The following is a 16408-nucleotide window of genomic DNA, read 5'->3' on the forward strand; positions in this document are numbered from 1 at the left end:
TCACATTTTTGGCTGAATCAGGACTAAAACCAGGTCTAAACCAGGACTAAACCAGGACTAAACTAGGACTAAAACCAGGACTAAAACCAGGTCTAAACCAGGACTAAAACCAGGACTAAACCAGGACTAAACTATGACTAAAACCAGGTCTAAACCAGGACTAAACTAGGACTAAAACCAGGACTAAACTAGGACTAAAACCAGGACTAAAACCAGGTCTAAACCAAGACTAAAACCAGGACTAAACCAGGACTAAACTAGGACTAAAACCAGGACTAAAACCAGGTCTAAACCAGGACCAAACTAGGACTAAAACCAGGTCTAAACCAGGACCAAACTAGGACTAAAACCAGGACTAAACTAGGACTAAAACCAGGACTAAAACCAGGTCTAAACCAGGACCAAACTAGGACTAAAACCAGGACTAAAACCAGGTCTAAACCAGGACTAAACTAGGACTAAAACCAGGACTAAAACCAGGTCTAAACCAGGACCAAACTAGGACTAAAACCAGGACTAAACTAGGACTAAAACCAGGACTAAAACCAGGACTAAAACCAGGTCTAAACCAGGACTAAAACCAGGACTAAACTATGACTAAAACCAGGTCTAAACCAGGACTAAACTAGGACTAAAACCAGGACTAAACTATGACTAAAACCAGGTCTAAACCAGGACTAAACTAGGACTAAACCAGGACTAAACCAGGACTAAACCAGGACTAAACTAGGACTAAACCAGGACTAAACCAGGACTAAACTAGACTAAACAAACCAGGACTAAACTAGGACTAAACCAGGACTAAACTAGGACTAAACAAGGTCTAAAACCAGGACTAAACTAGGAATAAACCAGGTCTAAACCAGGACTAAACTAGAACTAAACCAGGACTAAACCAGGTCTAAACAATATGGCATCTAACAGTCGGTGGACACAATTTAAGGTGATCTCATATAAAAATAATTTCTCTATCAATAATATTTTTAATATGGTTAAGAAAAGACTGGACTTTTTATTTTCTTTTAGCAGATAAAACTTCTTATCTTCAGATCCTCGTCTTTGTTTCTCTACAGCAAAAAATCACCTGTTCATGGAGACTTGGGCTCAACCAATTTGAGAACAAACAAGACTTTTCAGGATGTGATTGCTACATCCTGTTTTAAAAAGCAGGACAATATCAAGTAATCCAAAGTATTCAGATTACGTTACCACTTTAAGTAATTTAATGGGTTATGTTACAAACTACATTTTGTTGTATGTAATCTGTAATCTGTAGGGGATTACATTTTAAAAGTCACCTTCCCAACACCGTCTACAGACATCAACACATGACCCTGTTTTTTCTTCTCTTCACTGGCTGCCTGTGTGTTTCAGAATCGTTTTAAGATTTTACTAATCACTTTTAAAGCTCGTTTAGGTCTTGCACCAAATTACATTTCAGAATTTTTAACCCCGTACAAGCCTCCCGCAGTAGGAGTGTAACGATATCCAAGTCTCACGATACGATATTGTCACGGTATGAACCTCGCGGTACAATATTTATTGGGAAAAGCTCACGATATGGTGGGGAGGCTCACGGTTAGAGATGTAACAATATCCAAATCTCACTGTACAATATTTTCACAATATAAATCTCATGGTAAGATATTTATTGCGATATTTTGTGGAGGCTGCAAACAAAACTGTGACTATGCTTCTTTTTCCTCTTAAAATGCCTTGACAAGACTTAATCCAAAGAACTAAGACTAAAAAGTGTTTAGAACTGTTATTTCTTCTTGTAGTCTGCACTGAAATGGAGCAAAGGATCATGGTCTATGTAGTTCCCTCTGTCTTTTTTAGCTCCTGCTGCACCATAACTCTTAATTTAAGCAAAGAGACTTTCGATATATTGTGACGGTCCACGATATTATTGTGAGAACTTTGACGATACGATATCACGATATTTCGGTTACTGTTACATCCCTACTACTATTACTACTACTACTATACTGTATTTTTCTTGTTGTCAAATGTTTTACTTCTTCTTGCGTTTTGTAGGAACACAAAATGTCTGTTTCTTTTTCCTTAAAAGGTCCGATATTATGAAAAAATTTACTCTTTCAGCCATGACATAATGTTAACAGACCAAAGTTGTGTTTTGTTTCATTCACACATATTTGAGTAACCCTTTATTATTAGTCTGTCTACATCTCCAAAGCTCAAAACGCTCTGTTCCACCTTGTGATGTCATGAAGAGGTAGTTTTCAAGTTAACAGCTCCTTTTACCTTTTTATGTAATGAATTTGAGGAGACCCCAGGAAGAATAGCTACTGTTGTTTCAGTAGCTAATGGGGATCTTAATAAACTAAACTAAACTAAACCTTTAGTTCAGTAGAGATTGAAATTCCAGGGTTGAAATCATCAAAATGATTCTAGTGAAGGTGTATGGAGTTTAAAAACACAGTGGAGCACTTCCTGTATTACCACATGACATCACAAGGTGGAACAGAGTGTTTTCAGTTTGACCTTTTGACCTTTTCTTCTTGTGAGTAAATTGTGATTTATTGTTTTCAGGCTCGAACTGTTTCTAGACCGTTATCAGATTTCACCCAAAAAGTCACGTTTCACATTAAGGTGAGTCCCGCCACTTTTACTTTCGGTATCTCACCTCCTAATTAAAGGTGCATTGTGTAACTTTTCTAGTGGAGGGTCCGTCAAATACTTTTTAATATTCAAAAACTGCAAATTTGACTAAAAGATGCACCAGTCCAGTTTTTTTTTAAGCTTCATTACTCATTTTCTTTGAATAAAATCTGAACGCTGTGACCTTTGCTTAGTCTTACTCGAAAACATTTGATCTATTTCAAACCAAATCAAGTCACAGGTCAGATCTGTGGAGAGGCGACCCCGCTCAAAGTCAGAGTGTCTGTTTTTCTAGGTATTTCTGAGCTATAAAAGCACCTGTAATTGAACAAATGTAAGGTAGAGCTGTTTAACTCTTTCCCCCTTGGACGCTGACAAGAACAACCCACACATAACTGACCAGAGCATCACTGCATAAAAGAAAACAGACTTCCACAAGTGATTATAATCTGTGTGTCATTCATTCGTTTTTAATATAAAACCAAAAATAAGAAAATGAAAAAACAACAATTTTCTTCATTATTTGTCTCCAAAACCAAAATAGAAAAAAAAACACAGATAATGATTCGTTTTTTCAGTTTTTGATTTTGTGTTTAAATGAAAAGTGGAAAAAACGAATAACGACCCATTTACATGATTTAAACTGTGATGCTGGACTGAACCAGGACCGAGACTGAGATCAGAACTGAGACCGGGACCAGACCAAGACTGAGACAAGACCAGGACCAGACCGGAGGCTCAGAGCTCAGGGCAGGGCCGGAGCTCAAAGCTGAGGCTTGGACCCTGCGGAGGCTCGGAGTCAAAGCTCGGAGTCTACTCTGGTCCCGCTCTGGTCCCGGTGAGGTCCTGGACCTGGATCAGTCCTGGTTCAGTCCGTATTCAGTGCAAAAGTCCCGACCTCACAGTCACTGAAGTCAAGTAAACGGGAAACGGTCTTTATCATTTTTTCCATTTTTCATTTAAACACAAAATCGAAAACTGAAAAAACAAAACATTATCTGTTTTTTCAGTTTTGGTTTTGGAGACAAATAATGAAGAAAACAGTTTAGTAACACTTTATAATAACTACACCTTATTTAGCTTTAATAAAACATGAACAAAGGCTTAATTAATAATGAACAAAGACTTAATTAATAATGATTCACTCTTAGTAACTACTTAATTACTACCTTAATTAGCACTTGCACTTAATTTGCCTGTGCTGTAAATAATTACTCATAATTATTTCATACTTAATTACTCATGGACTAACCATTTGAACATTTATTAATCATTAATAAGCTATGAGAGAATGATTTACTAATAATGCAAAGCAATGATAATTCAGGCAGCTGTTATCTGTTAGTTAAGTCTTTTTGAGGGCTTTTCTAAAGTGAAGACTAATTGTGCTTTACTAAGCGTGAATCATTATTAATTAAATCTTTGTTCATTATTAATTAAGTCTTTGTTCATGCTTTATTAAGGCTAAGTAAGGTGTAGTTATTATAAAGTGTTACCAACAGTTTTTTCATTTTCTTATTTTTGGTTTTATATTGAAAAACGAATGAACGACTGACACGGATTATTAGGGAAACAAGGAGGGTCGTCAAATGTCGTCTTCATGGGGGAAAGAGTTAATGTCACACTGTGGAACATTCCAGGCAGAGCAGTGACATAGCCATAGAAACAAGCAGGTGAGGGACCCCCAACTAAAAAGTTACACAGTGCTTCTTCGTTAAAGTGTAACAAAGTGTGTTGTGTGTAGAAATGTGACGTGCATAGGTTGGAGGAGGGCCCCCCTGAGTCCACAGACCTGACTCGTGACCAGGGCCTGGGCTTGTACCGGTCCATGCAGACGATCAGACGCCTGGAGCAGCAGGTGGATCTTCTCTACAGGCACAAACTAATCTTGGGTCCCTGCCACTTGTACACAGGACAGGTCAGAACTGTACTACAGAGTAATCTAGTGATCTCTCCCGGGCCCTATTCTAACCCTCTTTACTGTTGCTGTACAATCTGTCACTTCACAGGTTTTTCTTTGTTTCTAGGAGGCGTGTGCAGTGGGCGTTGAAGCAGCCATAGACAGAACAGACCACGTGATCACCTCGTACAGGGTCCACGGCTTCAGCATCACCAGACGAGTGTCGCCCAGAGAGATCCTCACAGAGATCACCGGTACCAACGTGTATTATGGAGTGGTTTTTTGTTTTTAGTTTATGACAGAAAATGTGTAAAAATATGATAAGTTTACATTATTTTTGTTTCGGCAAAGAATACAAGTGTGGCTTATTTACATTATATTGTATTACCAACAATTACGACTATTACCCCTTCTTTTGAATTTTTTTATTTAAAGTTGCATTGTGTAACTTTTCTGGTCTGAGTCTCTGTTAAATGCTTCTCTCCACGTAGATGTTTTTGCTTCAGGGTTCCCACGGTCATGGAAATCCTGGAAAAGTCATGGAAATTGAAAATGTCATTTTTCAGGCCTGGAAAAGTCATAGAATTTTGTAAATTCAATGGAAGTTTTGTAAAAGTCATGGAATTTTAGTATCTCTTTCACGCAGCTACATCGTTCTGTTAAGTTCTCATTAGAACGTCTGCGCCTTTTGTTTAAAAGAGACGACAATAAATGCACTGACAGTATTTTAAATGTTAAAAAAATATAACACCAAACCATAAGGTGAGTGGAAAGGGTTAACATTTCAAATTTAGCTCTAAAAGTCTGATCAATTTTACATATGTCATGGAAAATTCACTTTAAGTCATGAAAAAGTCGTGGAAAAGTTTTGAAATTCTGTCAGTGTAAACGAGTGGGAACCCTGGGCATTAAACCTTTCTATCTTCATGGAGTCCAAACCAAATGAAATAAACCAAAAAAAATCAAATTTTGTAGGTATTTTTGAGCTATAAAACTATAAAATGTAATAATTGTAAGGTAGAGCTGTTTAATGTCACACTGTGGTAACAAGCAGGCACATGAATCAGGTAAAATGTCTGAAAACTACAAACATTTACTAACCTGTCCTGTTGGTAAATAAGTCCTCCCTCCAGCCTCACAAGGCAAAGCGAATAGACTGGAGCTATAGTCGTGTCAAACCTTTGTGGTCAGGTCGTAGAGGCGGCGTGTCCAAAGGCAGAGGAGGACCCATGCACATGTACGGTCAAAACTTCTACGGAGGAAACGGCATCGTGGGGTCACAGGTGAATATGACTACACCTTTTTTAATAACACGGTTAAAAGTTTTTTGTGCATAATAGATTTCCTTTAAAGCAGGGGCGTTCAAACTTTTTTCATCAAGGGCAACATGTCAAAACACAGATGAAGCAGAGAGCTGATCGAGGGCCATCGACTAGGTGATCAGTGCAGTGAATAATTGAAATATGTGCAATTTTAACATGTTAGAATAAGCCATCAGGCCTCTATTCAAGCCTACAATCTCAAAGGTACACACTAAATATTAGATATTGGCTGTATCAAGGTCGATTTTTACATAACTTGTAGTAAAAAATACTTAAGGTAATATGGGTCAATTCACCTGGAAGCCTGAGGGCCAAGAATAATTGATATGAGGGCTGCATTTTGCTGGGCCATAGTTTGGACATGCCTGCTTTAAAGGGTTATAAGCCTGAATTATTCTTAATTTCTATTTTATTGGAACACCTCTTGAGATGAGTCTCTGTGCAGATTCCTCTGGGGGCTGGTGTGGCTCTGGCCTGTCAGTATCGACGCAACGATCAGATCTGTGTAGCAGTGTACGGAGATGGAGCTGCCAATCAGGTCAGGACTGAACCAGGACTGAACCAAGACTGAACCAGGACTGAACCAGGACTGAACCAGGACTGAACCAGGACTGAACCAGGACTGAACCAAGACTGAACCAAGACTGAACCAGGACTAAACCAGGACTAAACCAGGACTGAACCAAGACTGAACCAGGACTGAACCAGGACTAATTATGTAACAAAGATTTTCCTCAAAGTAGCCGCCTTTTGATTTGTGGACATTTTCTTGAGCCACTTTTTTGTTTATTCCACATATAAATACTCTATCTATTAATGCATAGTTTTGATGGCTTCAGTGAAAATCTACAATGCAAAAATAAAGAAAAAAAACTGAAAGCTTATGTCCAAATTTATGATGGTCATACTGGTTCATTTATTTATACGACGTCTCCTTCAGGGTCAGGTGTTTGAGACCTTCAACATGGCCGCCCTTTGGAAACTGCCCATCGTCTTCGTCTGCGAGAACAACAGATACGGTAAAGGGACGCATATAGAGCGAGCATCAGCCTCTACGGACTTCTACAAAAAATCAGACTGCATCCCCGGACTCAGGGTGAGAAATTACACTTGGACAAACTTCCACAAGAGAAATGACTTGGACCCAGCAGCTCACACATCACGATCTATCTCTTAATGTGAGGAACGTCTGTCTGTGTCTCCTCCTGCTGGTTTGTTGGTTTGTTTATTCGTCTGTTCAACGCATAACTCTCAAACCACTCATTGGACTGATCTCAAATTTGGACTGTGTCATCCTGATGGTGTGGGTGTGTGCAGTGCAAAGTTTCATGTTGTCAGGACAAAAAATGCCAAAGATCTCGTAAGATGAGTGATATATTTTAAGTATAAACAACTTTTGGGATCAAGGACACCAGGGGTCACATGACACTTCGGGGTGTGTTACTGGCCACGCTTGGAATCTTTACATCTTCTAGCATAATATATTAAAAAAGAGGAAAAAATATAAATAGCCATTGTGTAATCGTTCAACCCTGTCATAAATCTATATTGCGGTTGTCATGAGAAAATCCGAGTGTATAAAGGTGCTGCTGTTTCAGGTGGATGGGATGGATGTCCTCTGTGTTCGTGAAGCATCAAAGTTTGCCAAAGATCACTGTCAATCAGGAAAGGTCAGTTCACTCAGTCTTTACTTAAAGTCTGTATTTTCTGATCTATGTTAGAATCTAGTTTCTTCATCACAAACAGACCAGGAGTTGTGTTGTGTGTTTTGTTTCATTCACACATGTGCCTCTCTAGTCCAATGAGGTTCATTTGGTCTTCCGATAATTTATGTTCTTACGTTCTTTTTTCAGACCAAAAGTTTGTTTTCAGACCTGACCATTGGGCAAGTTAATTCAAAACTGTAAATGTGATATTTATGACGTATTACTGTCATTTCAAAGTTATTAGTTACATTACAATATTACTGCATTTAAAATGTAAAACATTACATTATTATTGGATTACTTTTAAGTTACTCTCACCAGAATAACTGTGAAGATGCTGAACTTTTGCGCCGTATATGGACTGAACCAGGACTAAACCAGGTCTAAACCAGAGCTGAACCAGAACTGAACCAGGACTAAACTAGGTCTAAACCAGGACTGAACTGAGGACTAAACCAGGACTAAACCAGAGCTGAACCAGGACTAAACCAGGACTAAACTAGGACTAAACCAGGACTGAACTGAAGACTAAACCAGGACTAAACCAGAGCTGAACCAGGACTAAACCAGAGCTGAAACAGGTCTAAACCAGGTCTAAACCAGGTCTAAACCAGGACCAAACCAGGACTAAACCAGGACTAAACCAGGACTAATCTTGGACTAGAACTTGGAAGACAGGGTGTCTGCAAAGTGCAATCGGGCGTCACCTGTGTTTAGCCTTGTGGAGCGCGGAGTTCTGCGTCGGTCACCTGACGGTCTACACGGGCGCATCTCCGACATTTCACCGCTGCTAATATCGCGGTGATTTTAGCAAATTTGCATGAAGAAAAACGAAAAACCCACCACTTCAATCCAAGTTAAAAATACATTGTAAAGCGCGTTACTCACATTTGTACCGAGTAAAATATTACAAATTTTCCCCTGTAAAGCCAAACATTACTGAGTTACAGCAAAAAGCAACACATTACAGTAATTCATTACTTTTATAACGTGTTACTCCCAACACTGAAGACCGCTAGTGAGCAGTCGAAACTGTCAGGTATGAAAACGAACTCTGTTAGTCTGTACCACCTTGTGATGTCATGTGATAATACAAGAAGTGCTCCATTGTGTTTTTAAACTCCATACACTGCAAAAAAGCGTGGCCAAAATGTAAGATATATACACTTAAATCTATCACAAAATGACTTAAAAGAAGTGAAATTATCTGTCCATGCAGCAAGATCATTTTACTTGACAAGTTATCTTAAAATAAACTACCTCTAGACTAGAATTAAGCATCTCAGAACTAGTCAGTGGATAATAAATCAGAAAACAAGATGAATATAAGTTTTATAATCTTGGCCAGATCAGAGAAATTTGCAGTGTACAAATTCACTAGAATCATGGATAATTTGAGCCCTAGAGCTGCTCATCTCTACTGAACACAAGGTAAAAGGAGCTGTTCACTTGAAAACTATTTCTTCATGACATCACAATAGAGATGTAGACAGACTAATAACAAATAACGGATTACTCAAAACTCCAGGTTTGTCTTTACCTCCATTTGAGAATTATGAACATTCTGATGACATAGATTTTAACGGGTTTATACTTTATCACTATATAAAGCATGTTTTTTAGGGCCCGATAATCTTGGAGCTACAGACCTACCGTTTCCATGGACACTTGACGGCTGATCAGCACCTGAGGTAAGACGCAACAGGGAACTTCATTTGTGATTAAAGTGGATTTACATAAAGACATGAGTCTGATTAAATATAAATGTGTTAAGGGTCCGTCAAATCCTTTGTTTTTTTTCTGTGGAGATGCTATGGCTTTATCTTGAATGTTTCACAGTATGGCATTAAACTTCTATCTTCATGGAGACCAAACCAAGCCACGTTACAGGTCAGATCTGTGGAGAGGTGGAGAGGCGACCCCGCTCACAGTCATGCCTGTTTTTCTGGGTATTTTTGAGCTATAAAACAACATGTAATTTAATAAATGTAGGGCTGAATGATCTATCATTTTGGACCAAAAATTGTGATCCCAGACAACGTGATTATGGGAGCGTCAAAGCTGCAGTTTTTTTTTTACAGGTCTCCTAAAGCTCAATTTTAAGGGTGAAGTTTAGTTCTGCATCGACTCAACGCACACTGCCGCCCTCGTCTTGTGGCCGTTGTTTTTGATTTATGGGTCTGTGTTCAAGGTCCATGCGCCGCAAAGTAATTCACCACCACAACACTAGGAGGCGAGGATTTAAACCTGGTGTTCGTGTAAAGTTTAACATGAACCATCTCCAACGTGATAGAAACAGAACAGACTCAGCATCAGCAAGGCAAGTTTATTTGTATAGCACAATTCGTACACAAAGTAATTCAAAGGTGTTTTACAGAATAAGAAATACATGAAAATCACAATAAAAACAAATCAAGGCATAAATAATCATAAAGATTAAAATTAAAAAAGAGAGACATAAATAAGAGAGAAGAGTGCACAGTGAATTTCAAGCCAGGTCCATATGAGGAACAGGAATTTATTTATGTACAAAACAGCAAAATAAAAACTCCAGGATCATGTAGAGGATGTGAATCAGGATCAGTATAAGGATGTGGCTCCAGTCAAATGAAGCTCACAGAGGCTAGCAGTTAGGAGGAGTGAATTTAGAGCCAGGTCCATATGAGGAACAGGAATTTATTTATGTACAAAACAGCTAAATAAAAATTCCAGGATCATGTAGAGCGCGTTAATATGAACATTTTAAGATTCTATATCTTTCAAAACGTAACGCTTTTTATACTCTTTAGACTTTTTTTTTTTAAATCATCACTCAGATTGTTCCATAAACTAACCCCTTTAACAGAAATACAATCACTTTTTTTCTTAGTTCTTATCTTCATTTTATTTATTTTTTTACTGTGTTACTGACCGGACAAAGCAATGATATATCCATAGAAACAAGAAGGTGACAAACCCCCAACCAAAAAGTTACACAGTGCGCCTTTACAATACAATCTCCTGCAGTTATCGGAGTGAGACAGAAGTCCAGGAGTACAGTAAGAAAGACCCCATACTGAGGCTGGTGGAGCAAATGGTCCACACAAACATGGCGTCTGCGCAGGATTTTGAGGTGGGTTCATGTTTACATCAACTTAACTCAACTGTTTCCATGAGAGGTAATTGGATTACAGTTACTTTGTGGAAATAAATGGATGGTATTTTCCTGTTTTCACATTTTTGGGCTATATCGATTTTTTTGTTTTTTTTTAATTCCGCTCATTACCGGAAACTAAACCAGGTCTAAACTAGATCTAAAACAGGACTAAACCAGGTCTAAACCAGGACTAAACAGGACTAAAACCAGGTCTAAACTAGGTCTAAAATAGGACTAAACCAGGTCTAAACCAGGACTAAACCAGAATTAAAACCAGGTCTAAACTAGATCTAAACCAGGACTAAACCAGGTCTAAAACAGGTCTTAAACGGATCTAAACTAGATCTAAACCAGGTCTAAACCAGGTCTAAACCAGGTCTAAAACCAGGTCTAAACCAGGTCTAAAACCAGGTCTAAAACCAGGTCTAAACTAGATCTAAACCAGGTCTAAACCAGGTCTAAAACCAGGTCTAAACCAGGTCTAAAACCAGGTCTAAACTAGATCTAAACCAGGTCTAAAACCAGGTCTAAACCAGGTCTAAAACCAGGTCTAAACCAGGTCTAAACCAGGTCTAAACCAGGTCTAAACCAGGTCTAAACCAGGTCTAAACCAGGACTAAAACAGGATTTAACGTGTCTCCTCCTCCTCTATCAATAATATTTTTTAATATGGTTAAGTAAAGTCTGGGCTTTTCATCGTCAGACAAAACATCTTATGTTACGTTATCCTCGTCTTTGCTTCTCTACAGCAAATCAAGTAATCCAAAGTATTCAGATTACATTACTCACTTTAAGTAATTTAATGGATTATGTTACAAACTACATTTTGGGGTATGTAATCTGTAATCTGTAGGGGAATACATTTTAAAAGTAACCTTCCCAACACTGGTGATGAGGAATATGGACTTGTTAAGCTACTTTTTTCTTTATGTGCGTTTTACTGGATTTATTGTTTTTTTGTTTGTTGTTTTGTTTGTTTGTTTTTTTCAAGGAAATTGACATGGAGATCAGAAAAGAGGTGGAGGAAGCTGCTCAGTTTGCGCTAACAGACCAGGAGCCGCCTCTGGACGATCTGTGTAAACACATCTACCACAACAACCCCCCGCTGAAGGTCCGAGGAACTCACCCGTGGGCCACACTGGTCTCCCCCGGCAACAGCTCCCTTTAAAGTCAATCTGGCACATTACTTAGTTTGGTGAGACAGTGCACTTTTAACCGACGTAAAACTATGATAAATAAATAGTTTGTCAGTTTTCGTTTGGGCGTCCGTCACCTGCTTGTTTCTATGGAGATGTCCTTGCTCTGCCTGGAATGTTCCACAGTGTGACATTAAACATTTATTCAATTACAGACGATTTTATAGCTCAAAAATGCCTAGAAAAACAGACATTCTCCACAGATCTGACCTGTAACTTGATCTGTTTTGGTCTCCGTGAAGATAGAAAGGTTTAATGCCATACTGTGAAACATTCCAGACAAAGCTACAACATCTCCATGGAGAAAAGCATTTGACGGACCCTTCACTGTAAAGTTACACAATGCACCTTTAAGTGTGTAACCACCTGTCACCTGCACTTTAAGACTTTCACTTAATAAATCTCATAAATAAATGTGATCAAATATTTAGAGTTTGGTGTCATTGGTCAGTGTTGTCAGATTAGACCCACAACAATCCCCGCATGATTAAAGATGTACTATGTAACTTTACTGGAGGAGGGTATGCCACCTGCTTTTCTCCATGGAGATGTAGAATGTCCACAGTATGGCATTAAATTCTAACGTCAAAAAGTAACGCCGCTGGGCCAAGTTACAAGACACACTGGAAAAAAACAATATCTAGGTAAGTTAAAATGACTTAAATTAAAGGTTGTAGAGGATTTTTTTTTAAGGGAAAAGAAATACAGTGACAGTCCTTTTTCAAATGTTGTGCATGCGTGACACCACCTTCCTCCTCCACTGCTCCCTCAGTAGAAACACCTCCTCCCGCCTCCTGACTCTAGAAATCACGCTTGTTTACAGCCAGTGTGCGTTCAGAATTACTGTTGAAGTGACCTGTCTAAAAATAACTTAGCGACCGACGCGTCAGTTTTTAGACCCTTCGTCTGCTTCAGCCATTGCTGGAAGAGATCTCCAAGAATCACCTCAGTTTGGCTTTGCTCCTTTTCCCCTTCTCTTCTTCTTTCAGCGACCTCAAAAACAGACTTTCTCTTGCGGTGAACTGGTCGTGGATTCTTGTCCGCAACAAAGTTTGTGCGAAATGCGAGGAAGCTACACTTTGAAAAAGCCTCTAAGAACCGCTGCATAAACCACGTAATCCCAGCGTGCGGACGAGTCAGTTACACTAGAAACGTAGGCAGTTTGATTGACAACCTAACAGCCAATAGAAAATGAGGCAGCCTTGTTCTCTATTGGCTGATGTTTATCTGGCCTCACTACTGTATGTCCACAGTTGATAGATTTTTATTTTATTTTTTTTTTTTTTTTGTGGTCATCATAATTACAAGGCTGTTGCATCTTTGTAATGGTATTTTAAACTTTCACTGACAATAAAAAAAAATAAAAAAATCCTCCGTACAACCTTTAAGAACATTTTACTTTATTTGAGTCGATTCAACTTGACAAGTGAAAATATCTATATCTTTGTTTTTCGTAATTTAAGCAACATTCAATTTTGTTTCTCATTTTAAGTGCAAAAAGTTGTTTTTCTTATTTTAAGTGTATCAAGATGTATTTTCATATTTTAAGTATATGAAGTCTTGTTCCACTGGCAGATAATTTTACTTGTCAAGAGAAATTCACTCAAATCATGATAAAACATTCTTAATTCAAGTTGTCTTAACTTGACTAGATTTAGTTTTTTTGCAGTGTGGATCTGTGTAAAAGTAAAAATTTATATATTTTTCAAGTTATTCTTTAACACTTGTAACACTTAATTACGTAAAACAAACAAATTTGGCCCACAAGATTATATCAAATATGTATTAGAGCTGCCCGCCGGCTACAGATAGGCAATAGAGAATTATTTATTTAAAATTTTGTTATTATTTTATATTTTGCTTGTTCTGGATTCAGGCAAAACTATTATAAAACATTTATTTTAATAAGAAAAAGTTTAACATTACATATCTCGAAAGAAGAGAAAATATGCAGATGTTGTCGAAATTTTCCATTAAATATTTAGTTTGGCCCACAACTTAGTCCCAGCCCTCTGTGAATTCAAGTTTGACACCCCTGATGTAATTGAACAATGCAACCTTAATGCCATAATGTGGAATATTCCAGATAAAATAGTAACATGAGGGATTGCCACATGGTAATAAAAAAGAAAGTGCCATTTAATGCTGAAATAAAGTTCGAGATTTTAGTATTATAACAACACTTTAGTGCACCTTTTATATTTTATTATTCCTGTCAAGAGTAAAACCATTTCTGTAATTCATTAATAACTGACCTGGTCACACCACCTGCTTGTATCCATAGAGACAGAAATATTTACTGCCCTTAACTGGTTGTGCTCGGAAAATCAAATATTATCTTAGGCAGTACTGGGTGTGAAGTGTTTGAAAATCAGTCTATTGCTTTGTGCAGTTACGCTGTTTTGTCACCAGGGGTCAGTATTGCTCTAATAAATGTAAGCAGGTAGTACATAGTTTTAAAACAAAAACGATTTCTGTCTTCAAGAGATATTTGCTGCATGAATGACAATCCAAACATAGACTCGTGCCAGTAATTTTCTTTGAATGCAGCCAAGACACACGCTTTATTGGTCTTGTCTATCTTAAAACAACTTGGTAACTGCAATTTCTAATGAGAAATGCTTGGTACTTTTAGCCCACTATTTCAATTTTTCCTCTTTATTCTAGCTTATGCCATCTTTATCCAACTCCAAATCCACTTTTATTTATTTCTATAGCACATTTTACAAACAAAGCAGTTTCCAAAGTGCTGCACAGAGACCATAAACTGAAGAAAACAAAAAAGTAAATTGCTAAAATCTGGACATAGAAGTCCTAAAACAATAAAATCTGTGAAAATCAAACAAAAGCAAAACCATAAAATCATAAAATAGCAGTAAAAGAAATAAAAGAAATCAAAGACACAGAGGAACACAACACTCACGCGGTGTTAAATGCCAGAAAATAAAAGTGGGTTTTAAAATTAGACTGTTCGGGTGTGGTATTTCTGCCTAGTGTTATTGTTAGGCTATAATTTATTTAGATTTTATTCAAAGTTTTCAAAATCATAGCCTACAAAAACTGTTAATGCATAAAAATTTGCACAACACAGGATGTATGCAAATGAAGAGCAAATGTGAAAATGCATGGTACTTTTAGCCCACTATTTCAATTTTTCCCCTTTTATTCTAGTTTATGCCGACTTTTTCCAACTCCAAATCCACTTTTATTTATTTCTATAGTGCATTTTACAAACAAAGCAATTTCCAAAGTGCTGCACAGAGACCATAAAATGAAGAAAACAAAAAAGCAAATTGCTAAAATTTGGACATACAAATCCTAAAACAATAAAACCAGTAAAGATCAAGCAACAGCAAAATCATAAAAATCATAAAATAGCAGTAAAAGAAATAAAATTAATCAAAGACACAGAGGAACACAACACTCACACGGAGTTAAAAGCCAAAAAATTTAAGTGGTGGACTTAAAACACTCCACTGTGGGTCTGTTTGGACGTGGTATTTCTGCTTTGTATTATTGTTAAGCTCTTATTTATTTAGATTTTATTTTACGTTTTCAACATCATAGCCTGCAAAAACTGTTAATATATAAAAATTTGCACAACATAACGGCCAGGATGTATGCAAATGAAGAGAAAATTTGAAAATGCTTGGTACTTCTAGTCTACTATTTCAATTTTCCAGTCCTCTTTATTTTAGTTTATGCCATTGTTCTGCCTATAGTATTATTGTTAGGCTATAATTTACTAAGGTTTTATTCTAAGCTTTCAAAATCATAGCCTGAAAAACTGTTAATGCATAAAAATTTGCACAACATAACGTCCAGGAGATTTGCAAATGAAGAGAAAATTGGAAAATGCTTAGTACTGTAATGTAAAAACACAGCTGTAATTGTTTTTAAATCTGAGTCTGATATCATTCACATGTATCTGAGTGGTTTTCATTTTCCAAATTGTCCTTGATTTTTTCATAATTTGTGATATTCTGAAATTAATCCAAGTTTTCCCACGAAAGCCGCATTATGTTCCAATTCGCTTCTGCCTCCAGCTGCCTCCATTACAGAATTTATAATGTGTTTGTTTTTATGCTGATGGGGATTAAATTCAAGGAATATTAATAAACTTAGTAAAATTCATAAATAAATAAATAGAAAAAAAAAACAAAAAAAAAAAAACAACATTAAACACATTAAAAACATTTATGTCAATGACTCAAAATAAATAAATATAAATAATAATAATATAAATATAAATAATAAATAAAAACAATCAAAAAATCAGTTTAAAAAAAATTAATCTAAATCAAATTTCCCACTTCTCATACTTTTTTTTTTTTTTTTTTTTTTTTTTTAATGCACCACACTGTCTTCTAATGCCAAAAAAAGAAAAAAGTAAGAAAAAAAGAAAAGTTTTTGTTTACAATTTTATATTTCTACGACTATAAGTACGATGGAGTATAAGGGTCAGATAAAAAAAAATTAAAAAAATGCTGGCGCTACGAGAATAAAGTCGTAACATTTCGACATTA

At 36.9% G+C, this 16408-nt stretch overlaps 1 protein-coding gene across 1 annotated transcript; it reads left to right on the forward strand.

Annotated features, from left to right (window-relative positions):
- The first annotated feature begins 2568 nt into the window (after positions 1-2568).
- Positions 2569-11854, forward strand: LOC110158322 (pyruvate dehydrogenase E1 component subunit alpha, somatic form, mitochondrial-like). The gene is made up of 10 exons (XM_020922782.2): positions 2569-2613; positions 4367-4540; positions 4650-4776; positions 5714-5805; positions 6290-6382; positions 6785-6940; positions 7443-7514; positions 9174-9241; positions 10557-10662; positions 11678-11854. The coding sequence occupies exons 2-10, from the start codon at positions 4451-4453 to the stop codon at positions 11852-11854; spliced, it is 981 nt and encodes a 326-aa protein (XP_020778441.2). The 5' UTR covers positions 2569-2613; positions 4367-4450.
- The last annotated feature ends 4554 nt before the right edge of the window (positions 11855-16408 follow it).

Source organism: Boleophthalmus pectinirostris, unplaced genomic scaffold (genome assembly GCF_026225935.1).
Source record: "Boleophthalmus pectinirostris isolate CB_2022bp ecotype Guang Dong unplaced genomic scaffold, ASM2622593v1 HiC_scaffold_15, whole genome shotgun sequence".
NCBI classification, from domain to species: domain Eukaryota; kingdom Metazoa; phylum Chordata; class Actinopteri; order Gobiiformes; family Gobiidae; genus Boleophthalmus; species Boleophthalmus pectinirostris.

Coding starts and splice junctions, on each gene's coding strand:
- LOC110158322 (XM_020922782.2), top strand. CDS start 4,451: ATGCAGACGATCAGACGCCTGGAGCAGCAGGTGGATCTTCTCTACAGG. Junction 4,777..5,713: donor GATCCTCACAGAGATCACCG/GTACCAACGTGT, acceptor CTTTGTGGTCAG/GTCGTAGAGGCGGCGTGTCC. Junction 9,242..10,556: donor ACGGCTGATCAGCACCTGAG/GTAAGACGCAAC, acceptor AATCTCCTGCAG/TTATCGGAGTGAGACAGAAG.